The sequence below is a fragment of the Anguilla anguilla genome, chromosome 4, assembly GCF_013347855.1.
Source record: "Anguilla anguilla isolate fAngAng1 chromosome 4, fAngAng1.pri, whole genome shotgun sequence".
Classification (NCBI taxonomy): domain Eukaryota; kingdom Metazoa; phylum Chordata; class Actinopteri; order Anguilliformes; family Anguillidae; genus Anguilla; species Anguilla anguilla.
Genome location: NC_049204.1, coordinates 10,641,122 through 10,652,945, shown reverse-complemented (window position 1 = coordinate 10,652,945; position 11,824 = coordinate 10,641,122). Strand labels below are relative to the sequence as shown.

The 11,824-nt window shown below is 40.2% G+C and overlaps 1 protein-coding gene across 1 annotated transcript; it reads left to right on the top strand.

Moving 5' to 3' along the window:
* The first annotated feature begins 2,286 nt into the window (after positions 1-2,286).
* On the top strand, positions 2,287-5,267 carry gadd45ab (growth arrest and DNA-damage-inducible, alpha, b). Its single transcript, XM_035412454.1, has 4 exons — positions 2,287-2,486; positions 3,087-3,188; positions 3,378-3,591; positions 4,458-5,267. The coding sequence occupies exons 1-4, from the start codon at positions 2,437-2,439 to the stop codon at positions 4,569-4,571; spliced, it is 480 nt and encodes a 159-aa protein (XP_035268345.1). The 5' UTR covers positions 2,287-2,436; the 3' UTR covers positions 4,572-5,267.
* Positions 5,268-11,824: the final 6,557 nt, after the last annotated feature.

The window sequence follows — 11,824 nt, the reverse complement described above, 5'->3', positions numbered from 1 at the left end:
GCGCGTTTCATTTGTGTTAGCTAAGTTAGGCAACATTGCTTATTTTAACTTGTTGTAATTTTGATATCAGTACTTTTAATGGCAGGCCTAGATTTTGCAAGTGTTAATGGTTTACAGTGCCTTGTATGTGTGAGTAACATGGCATTTTTGTATGTTGAAAACATGTTTTTCTACAGATTGTACTGTTACAATGCACAGCCACTGACACTCCCAGCTAGGAACTTTAAAGCAAATATTAAACCTCAGTAGCCAAAATGATTATGATTTATATGACTTATTGTATTTTAGACAGTTTTGCAGAGGTTCTTTTTTGGAGGGAAAAAAAAAAACAGATACAAATTACACATTTAAGGGCCAAGCCTGATATACAACTCATTAATGAGACAGATACAATACCTAAGCACAAAGACAGTGTTCGCTCCCATGGGTGTGTAAATAAATACTTTTTATAAAACAATTGTGCACCACAGGGTAGACAGGGAAGCCAATGGAGGAATGCATGTGTCCGTGATGTCAGACCATGGATAATTATAAAATCCATGACAAACACTTCTGAACTTCCCTGGGCGGGGTATACTACCCAATAACACTGTCTCAAGGTCGAAGTTCACAAGAATGAAGATATTGCCATTTGTGTTGTTAAGGTGCACTACTGGTTAATATGGCCTGGTGAATTACCCCAACCTAAAGAATGTTATACTTTTTTTGCATGTAAATCGTCATACTTGCAGCTTTTTTGTGATGAACACAACCTGATACAGTACTCTTTTAGCTGGGCATTGTAGAACCATACACCGCCACCTATAGGTAAGCAGGTGCAGTAGTTTTGCAGTCGACCACTTTTGAGCTGAAGCATAGAAAATTGTCATACTTTCATGTTGTTCTATGCAGAACATAACCTGACACTGCACCATTTCAGTTGGGCATTGTAGGAGCCTATACCGCCACCTATTGGTCATTAGTTACACTAGATGTATGGGAGATGTACAGTAGACCCATACCATATGTTTACACTGGAAGCCTGGAAATGGACATAGCCTACAGGTGGGCCTACATTCCTATGTGCTGAACAAAATCTGATACAATGGCATGTTACCTGGCCAAGATTGTGAACGTACAGATCTAATAATCACGTTACACATGTACAAAAAAATGCAATTATTCAGGCTACATGAAACTACACCCGCAACATAGGCCTAATTGTGTTACCATGCAATGAATTATGGGCTGTTCGTTTCTAACATGGAAAACAGACTGCTCAAAACTGTTGTTGAAATGCATTTGAGAATTTGGGCAAAAGTGGATGACATAAGTAGACGTCCGTGTAGATGCACGTTTAAAGTGGCATTTATTCTGACACCAATATTAAATGATGCTAAGGAACATTTTCATTTTTTGGGTGAAAGTGCGGGAAATATTCAGCTGGCAAGTCAATACATACTGTAATATCATGTTTCTGTTCTTACACCAAAATGCGATTAGACAATCTTTGAGAGCTCCAATATCGACTGAATATTAAATTAACCGTTTAAGAACAGTTTATTGTTTACAGAGCATTTGTAATACTTATTTTTGTTCCCGGTGTTTGTTTCAATAAAGATTTTATATCAACGGACTTAATTGTAATAAAATAGTTTTTTGTTCTGATAGTGTGATGATTTGTATTTGTATAGCGCGTTACGAGTTTGTACTGATTACGTTAAGGGAAACTGAAAAAAAACTGCATTTTCTAAATAAATAAAATCCTAAATGAACGTGGTGACGTTAGGTCGTTTCAATTGAGATATGCGTTTTCTTTAACAATGGGTATCGATTACCGTCTTCAGCCACGGGACGTCGCACTTGAACCACCGTTTCATGCATGATCTGTTTATAACAAGACAGATTCTGAGATGCCATCCGTTTCCCTATTTTTTATTTATTTATTTTTTTCTGTAAAATACATATAGCCTCAGCTATGTTAAACAGAGTATCCTGAAGCCAGAAGTTGCCTTCAGAGGACGTTATATTTTGCTATTTACTACTTATGTCAAAAATATATATATATTCTTTTTTTTTCCTTTCCAGTCTGGGAAGTTTCTGCCTTGTTTTAGGCGGAGGGAGGGAATCAGTGTTGTTGTAGTAACTAACCACACCTCTTCAGCCTTGTGTATCCAATCAGAGCTTGTCCTGTTGTGAGAGTTCAGCGACAGCCAGTATGCATGCACATCCTGGTCTGGCTAATTAGTATGTGGCCAATGCGCTGCAAAATGCAAATATTGGACAATGTAGTCACAAGGAGCTGCAGAAGTTATTTTATTAGACCACCTAGCGTGAGTAGGTCAGGTACTGTGAGAATTTAGCTACTGCTGGGACGTCACTACTATTGCGAGCTACAGCACCAACGGCAGTCACTGTCCAGAAACCAGGACGTCATTGGATTTTTATTCGGATTTTATGTGCAATATGACATTTGAGGAGCTAAGTGGGGAGCACTCTGCAGAAAGGTACGATTTGCACATTGTTATTGCATAGCTACATACCTAATATGTTTAAAATTGTATCCTCAAACCAATGGATTTTCTTTGCAGACGCTGGTGCTTGAGTACCCGCTACAGCATTTGGATCATATGTTAGCTAGCTAAACGTTGACATCGACATTGTTTGAAGTTGGTGAAAAACGAATGAAGCTCACGAGCGATTTTTGTTGCAGTGAATGTTAGTCGTTTGTTAGCTTGCGTAGTTGTAACCAACGTCAGCTAGGTACCGGCTACCCTTGCCACACTAGCTGGATTGTAACTTCTGAATATAGCCTATGTGGCATTTTAAACTGAAATGTCAGTTTTATGTTATTTTGAAGGAGACATAGTCGACAAATGTGATCTCAGGAACATTCTCTGAAATAGGTGACTTTTCGAACACATATGGTATGCAGGATCGTTTTGTAAGATTAATGTTTCGGTTGAAGGGGAGTTCGCACTCATTGAAGCCCGCGTCGTTGTGAAAATGAGGACAAGCTATCTACCTTCTCGTAAACTTGGCAGCACGTTTGAAACATTTATATTTGTACGTTCAACGATAAGTTAACGTTTTGAATTTCTTTACAGAATGGATTCAGTGGCAAAAGCATTGGAAGAAGTTCTCAGTTCTGCATTACCGCAAGGATGTATTACTGTCGGAGTTTACGAAGCGGCAAAATCGCTGAACGTGTAAGTCAAGTTGATGCTGTCCGTTTTACTCTGTGATTAACGTGGCTTAAAAAAAATTTTTTTGTAGACAATGTTAATGTTTTAAACAGCAGTACTGCGGGTTTGTTGCATGGAAATGAATCATTGGTGGTGTGTTCCTTTATTGCGGTAAGTAGTCTAACGAAGCGTGATTCATTTTCTTCCCACCAGAGATCCGGATAACGTGGTATTATGCCTGTTGGCTACAGACGAAGAGGATGTCAAGGACGTAGCTCTCCAAATCCATTTTACTCTGATCCAGGCGTTCTGCTGTGAGAATGACATCAGCATCCTGCGTGTGAACAACATGAGACGTCTGGCAGAGATCCTTGGGGGAGTAAAACAGGGTGGGGAGCCGATGGATCTACACTGCGTTTTAGTCACGGTACGATTCACTTGAACATCGACGTTTTTACTTATTCTACAGTACAGACTGTGTTCCATGATTAATTCACATAACCTATTGTACTTGAATTGGTATTTCTAAGTCACTACTAAAGACCCAGTCACATGCAACTGTTCCCACAGTGCTGACCATATTCAGAGCTGTACGTGTTCACTTAGGTAATGATAATTATAATTATCAGTGCAAGGCTCGTAAATGTTGAACAGCTTGGAATGGAGGATGTGACTGGATATAAGGTCTTTAGTATGCAGTTCGTGGCTGCAAGCACATACTTGGTTTGGTTTTCTTAGCAGTTATCTGACAGTACAAAGTACCCCCATTTGAAGTACGATCTGTATAATTTATTTGATAGAACAGACTGAAGTTCTTTCAAGCTGTTGCACAGAAGCTAATTTGTCTATGATGTAGATTGCGGGCTAGGGTTTCCAGGAGTCTGGGGCTTCAGTAATTGGCTGTTTAGCGAGTGATCTAATTCCAATTTGTGAGATTGGGTGGCTGACTTGGCAGACTGCGTACCTCCTCTGGGGCGTTATGCAAACAGACGTTCCAGGAACTGTTCGCTGGGGTGATGACTCCTCATCATGAAAGAAGGTTCTGTGAATGCAAATTCCCAAAAGCAAGCCACAGCCATGTCTTTAAAAAAGACACATGCTGGCTATATTTTCCCATGTAAAACTGATTGAGGCCAATGTGCTGCCAGTAAGCCATGCTTGCAGAACCTTGCACCTGGAAATGGTATTGGTTCCCTTTTTTGTGTTTTTGTGTTTGTGTTTTTGGTGGAGTGCACCCTTTTAAAGCAGGGCTTGCAGAGAGACTGAACTCTTTCTATGCTTTTTTATTTACAGAACCCACAGTCATCCACATGGAAAGATCCAGCTTTGAGCAAAGTGAACGGGTTCTGCAGAGACAGCCGCTGTTTGGACCAGTGGGTGCCGGTTATTAACCTTCCCGAGCGATGAAAGCGGAGAGCGTGGATTTCTTCACTTTCTTTTACCTTTCAAGAAATTGCACTGGATCTGTGTAATGCTCTGGTGGACCCCTCAGGAGAGAAATCCACTTTTCTGAAAGATAACTGGAAAAATAAATACATGAAAGAACGGACTTCAAAGTTCCAGCTGTCTCGATAGGCAATGGGGGGTGGATTTCGGCCCAGCTGAATGAGTTGCACTCTTGGCCAAACTCGGTACAGTTGTGGTGATTCAGGATTGTGAACCACTGGATGACCAGAGCATGAAAATGCTGTAAGACTGTATTGGAAAAGAGACATTGTATAGGCAACATATCATGCAAGGGAATGCCAGCCCACGTTGAGTGTAAGTTGGGCACAGATCAGCTCAGGAGTGCACAAGAAGAGAGCCTCAAAGGTGGTTTAAGATTTGGGGAGAGTTTGCAGAAACACATTGTAGGAATCCCGGAGTTTCTTTCTGCAACTTTTATTACTTTCCGTTGACACTGTTGAAATTTTTTTTATCATAATTATTTAAAAAGGGAAGGGCAAGAAAGCAACAAGCAATGCATTTGGTGTTTATGATATCAAATGGTCTGTGTGTTCTCTTTGTCATTAAGTTATTTTGTATTGTACTAACTTAATTGTATTTATGTTGCAATATTTTTAAAACCTGTAAATGTACGTAATAAAATGTTTGAACCAAACATGGGCGGTGACTGTGCCTTTATGTGTGTTTGCTTAAATTAGGCTGCATGTTTATTTGGGACCTGTTAGAGCTTTGCCATGGTAACCACATTGGGATTAAGGAAGTCTACTCCATGTCCTCAGAGAAAACCTTCTGGCACTATGACAGAGTTTTTTTTTAAGTTTTCGCTTCTGAATCCAAGATCTTGTCTTCATTCATTAAAGCGACAATCCCGTTCAACTAGACATCTTTACTGATTTTGCCATTTGATGCCATCAATTCTCAGCGTTGTCATTACATTATGATTAATACACATATCTTAAAACATTTTCAATAACAATGGCATCAAAATTTGTATATCTTCATTATTTCATTAACTCTGAGTGAATTAGTGGTGAATAAAACTCATTACAATTCACCACTGTAACCATCTGTAATTGCAAATTTGACTTCTAAAATCTGCTGCCCAGTGGTGCTGTGGTGCTTTTACAAACAGAATGAACATAATCATTCTCTGCAGGTGGCTGCAAATTTGCCCTGAGGTGTCTCTAGCGTTGTCTGAAATTTGCTTTCATGTCTTAGAAAAAATGTAATAAAATGAAGCCAATAAATCTGCCCACAAGTGAGCAGTTTCCGCAACAGTTCGGTGCAGAAGATGACCTATTAAAAGTATCCTGGGTGCCAGCCAGTACAGTGACCGAGGTCACACACAGTACTTCAAAGGAGTGATTATTGCGGAAAGATTATTGCCTAAGTGGAAAATTATTGCCAAATGTTTCAACCAGTTTTCTGTACTTTTCCCCAGCTATATGAAGACAACTAGCAGTGCACCAATTCCCTAATTGTTCTAAATGCCCTTAATATAGGGTATTTTGAGTAATATCTGTAATCGGGGAAACCGGATATTGCTATATAGCTATTGAAATACATATAACTTAAATTTGTCATGCTGTGGCACAGCGGTAAAGGGGCAGACAGCACATTATGTCAGGTGACTGTGAACCTTCAGAGCAGGCAGAAACGGAAATGTACTGGTATGTTGATTGTGCAACTTAACCTGAAGCCTAACTGACGCTGAAACTCATGACATGGGGGTGTACTTTTTTTTTTTTTTTTGGACTAATGCAAGCCAGGCAATCCCCCTGGTAACTAACTCATTATCAGGGCATATTCATGGAAACAAAACCATATTCCAGCCCTACCCCGTGATTGTTACAGTGTTACAGCAGCTATGTCATCATATGACCATTGACCAAGCTAAATGAGTACAGTTACTCTGTACTGAAATGCACCCAGTGAATATTGTATGAAGCTGTTCTTGACTATTAAATTGAATTTGTCTGAGGACTGTTATGAAATGTAAACAACATGTAGCATTTAAATAGTAAAACAATTCAATTTAACATACTGTACATTATGTTTCAACATAAGTTTTAAAAATGTTAACGTAAGTAGATGGGAAAGATGGTTTTGACGCTATGTCTGCATGATACATGCATGCATTTTTTTCAAATTTCCCCTTCTGTGTTAAGAGGTGTGCAAACGGGAGGAAAGGTGACCTTTTCCTCTTCTATTAGAAAATCATGACTGAGGAAGAGTAGACATGGGATTCTCTCATACTGTATTCGTCACCCGCCACATTCCTCCTTCTAAGCACACCGCCTTCAAAAGCTGGTAGATTGCTGACATGTGCGCACACTGATTCTTAGTCAATCACACTGTAGACCATATCACGTGATCCTGCAAGGTCTACTCGTGGCTTCAGGTTATCCTCTGAGCCAGTGAGCGGTGTGAGCTTCTGTCCATTCACACCAGAGACAATCAACAGAACAGCAGCTCTAAAATGACAAGCAATGTGCTGAGATAACGTGTACCTGGTGGACCATCTACAGCCATGCATATATCTTAGTTCTCTTGTTGGTCAGTCACACTACAGTGGAAAGTGGCCCACTATTATTACAGCACAGAGCTGCAGATAATTTTGCTCCTACCTTTGCAAAGTGCTTTATAGTGCATGCAAACCCTGGACCGGCATTAGCTCCCAGCAGGACATCAATATAACCCACCTCATTATCACAGCACCCTCAGCAGCCCAGGACTGCAGCAAGTGGGTAATCAGGTCAGAGGTCACATGATGGTTGACCGCAGGCTATTTTCAACAGAAAATATTACGCCATAGATCCTGACAGTTAGATTAAATACAGTCAAGATATTTCCACAGAGAGGTGGGTATAGAAGAATGAGAAAGATCCTGCTTGGTTTTTTTTTTCATTCCAATGAAATTTAAAACCTTTCAAAACGCACAGTTGTATTGTGGTATTTAAGCTCAACACAATACTTTGCATGGCATGATAAGGTACTGTATGAGTAATGTTTGTCTTTCCCTGGTCCAGAAAAAAAACTTGTCCTTCAAAACTTGTCCTTTTCAGCTTTGTGTCATGTTCTCACAATTGACTGTTTTGCCTTGAGTGGAAAGAACTTTTTTTTTTCATGTTCAAGGACGTCAAGTTAAAATAGTTCCACAACTTACCATCAAAAGTGGTTAAAAATAGATTCCCCCGTGCAAAGAGGAAACCAGAATTCCTGCTGATTCTATTTTTACCCCTGCTTTTGCTGTGTGTGACAACCGGTGCATGGAGACCTTGTGCCATTAAGGAGGATTCGTAAGCAATCCCGGATAGGGGCTACACAAAGAGGCAGCAACGCTTGATTCAAAATAAAACATGACTCTATTAGGACCTGATGTGATCCGAGCAGAGAGTGGGGGACTATGCCATCAAAGACAGCACATCCACAGAGAAGGAGTGAGAGACATGGCAAGGCAGATTGCTAGTGGCAATGGAAAGAATATTTCGGAGGCGATAGGAAATAAAGAGCTCACAGAAAGGAGCCCTTCTAAGAAAACAAAACTCAAATATTGGATAGCGCAGCTAATGGCAGCTGAATGGGCTTCAGTGTAACATGGCAGATCACTACTCTTTGATGGCTGTGATGCAGCACATTGTTGTGTAGTTACGAAGTTTACAAAGGCAGGGGTGTCACAGCAATATGAAAAATTGTACATCTTAGGCAAAGATGCATTAGCGATGATAACAGAAATTTTAATCTGTGACGCAAAAGCCACTCATCAGGACTCAATCTGAATGAGTACAGCGGAGAGCCGTGACCTGCACTATTTATTATTTAAGAGCGGATTCTGAGCTGATCCACTGTTTAGGTGGGCTAAACAGCATATATTATACATGTTATATTATATAATAAATATTAGATATGCAGTAATGTAAAGGTAATTGAAGGAGCACCGTGCCTGTTCTAAACCGATGTCCACGCAGAAACGGCTAGTTAATGGGTCTGTGGTTGTTGCCTAACAATGCTGCATTCCGTCTCAGTATGTGGCGAGGTGATGTGGAATGCAAAGAGGAGCTTCTGCCTGGCAGGGGGTCCCCAAGTCCCCTGAGGTAGGGGCAATCCAGGAGCCGAGCACCGGTGTGGGAACCAGCCGTAAAGCCACCCCCCCCCCCCCCCCCCCCCCCCCGGTTCCCATACGCACGGCATGGTTGAGGGTGAGGAATTCAGCTTCACAGGCGGGAGGGTGAGAGCGGAGGAATTTAGAACCAGGTGGACTACGGACGGGACACTTATCTTACTCCAGTGAGCTGCGGCAGCCCTGATCAGGGAAAGGGTAAAACCTGGCAGCTGATTAACCCACAGAGCGGATGCATCTCCATAAAACCTGAGACTTATCGAAGTTAGAGAGCATAAAGCGGTATTCTAAAATAAGGACAATCATAGCAATCCTTCCTGTAAGCCTTCTATATGGACAATTGCTTTTTACACCAAGGCTTGTGAATTGCAATTGCAACAAAAAAGACCAATATACAGATAGTTCAAATAAAATGACATTTAATGAAGTAGGGGCAAAAGAAATATCAACATTTACAATACCAGAAACAAAATGCAGCTGCAGAATTTTCAGGGAAAAGCAAAACAGGGCATAAAAAAATAACGTAAATCCACTTGCAGAATAAGTGAAGTTGGCAAAAACAATGTATTTTAAATTTAAGAGATGCCGAAATTCAAAGGCAAAATGTACAGCAGGAAAAAGTAAAGAAGCAATTTAAGCAGGTTAATTCATTTACAAATACAAAAGCAACAGTGAATGATGACGACAGAAAGTATGAATCACATACAGTATAGTTAGCAGGCCTCCACTGTCATACTGTAAAATATATTTTGCGGATAAAAATAAAAACACGTTGAATGTAGAGGGCTGCTTGTTGGACAATGGTACAGCAATGTTGCTAAGTAGTAACACCACTCAATACTCTTTTCCATGGTTAATGAAGGTACCACAGATTCACTTGCGCAAAATTCTGTCACTTGTACCACCAAATAATGCTCATTCTTTTGCAGTTAGCGAAGCTACCATGGCATATTTAACAGTACACCATAGTGTTGGCAGAAAGGCTAACCATTAGCATTCTCTACAAAGGGGGGTACGGGTTCATTTGCAGTGGCTGTGTCAGCATGTTGGCTTGGCTGTAGCTTGTTCACAGTATAGCACTTGGGGAGTGTTACTTAACAGTAGAGCAAAGTTGAGGCAGACACACTTCAATAAGGCCTTTGCTGGTGTAGTCTGCCTGTAGTGTCGTGGCACATACACCTGCTGTACAGCCAACCCAGGAAATGGAAAAATATGGCAGTAAAGATGGAATGTCAACACTAGGAGACCCTCAACAGTCACATGAAAAATACACATTTACCTAACAGCTAAACAAGACTCTCTCAGGAAAAAACAAAAAGCGAGAGCAATGCGCTAAGAGCACCGTGTGTGAAGTACAATCAGACAGAGTAATCGTTTCTATTGCTGGTACAATCCATGGACGTGATGGCACACTTGAGTTCAAATTCCTTTTCACACACTTTATAGCAGACACCAATCAATACAAACAGACAGACATAAAAATATCCTTCATTTTATAAGGCATATTCATTTAAAGGGTTACAATATATTTACTGCGATTTGCAATACGATGACTTGCTGCCTACTACATACTTACAAGCGGATCGAGATATCTATGCTAGTCACAGGGCACGATCTCTAAGGCAAATGCAGGGATGTAGAGGACATACACCATGCTTTATAGTTCAAGCTCATCATAAAACGCACAGCGTCAGTCAAGTGCTACTGTAGCCATTTTGGGTAAATATCAAACAGCTTTCTTCCACAGTTGCAAATTTAATGGCGCTTTATCGTGTTGCTTTCTGTTTTCAAAAACAAAAGTAAATTCGAATAAGTACAGCAAATTTCAATGCTGTAAAACAGTGGTAACCTATCCCGTTCCTGGAGATCTACCATCCTGTATGTTTTCACTCTAACCCTAACAAAGCACACCTCACTCAACAGCTAGAGATCTTGTTCAGCTGCTAATTAGTAGAGTCAAGAGAGCCATATTAGGGTTTAAATGAAAACCTATAGGATCGTAGATCTACAGGAACAGGACTGGTTGCTACTGCTGTAAAAAAAAAAAAAAAAAAAGTCCTACAGCACAAGAAATGGCCTAAGTGGTGTGGGCAAAGTGGGCGTGTCTAAATGCCTTCATCAGGTGTGCTCACGAAAAGTAGAACAGCTGCTGGCACTGGCACCGGTCCAGAGAACACTGAGAAATGAACGTGGCTCAATTATGCAACTTCAAAAGCCTGACGTGAGGATACGTTCCATTAAAATACTGCAAAAAACACAAAATAAGTCAATCTTAACATGTGTTCTAGCCTTACATAGCCTTCTATTTTATTTATATAACCTTCTTTGCTAATTGACACATTGAGATTGCCAATGTGGTTAAAGTTTTACTCATTTAAAGATTTGCTGATTTCATTTGTCAAAGAAAAATCTTAAAACAAGCTAATATTTTCTACTTGAGAGAAGAAGAAAAAGATTTTAAGTCTCATTGCAAGACTAAAACACTTGTTAAGACTTCTTTGCAGTGAATATACCCCACATTTTTCCCTGTGAGATTTCAAACCATTGGAAAATCTTAATACTAGCATTAGCAAATCGCTGTTCCAATACCTCAATAAAAGGAATGCTAAAACTGATAAAACACTCATGGATCATTTCCGGAAAACGCAGACCACCTGTAGAAATCCTGGAACATAACGCTTATGGATTTCACTGTTTAAAACCCAGTGCTGACACAATAACCAAAACCATTTTGACTTGGAGACTTTAGGTTTCAAAGGTTCATATGCGTACAAGTTGTCCCTGCAGATCTTTAGGCCAGGACCAGATTTAAAACAGTGTATCTGATTGTGTATCTCACTGTGAGAATGAACAACCCAAAGCAGAGAGACGGGCAAATAAAAAGAAACCAAGGCTTTTGCAGTGAGCACAACTGAAGAGTGGTGAAAGGTAAGGTAGTCTCAGTTCATTGTAAAATTGCAGACATCTAAACCAGACTGAACTTAAGGCAAATAGAAAAGACACCCTTTCTCCATTTAGTATCTTCCTGCGGAAAGAAGCAGTGGGTGCAAGGCATAAAAACAGTTTGAGCTAAATCTCAGATTCACGACAAATC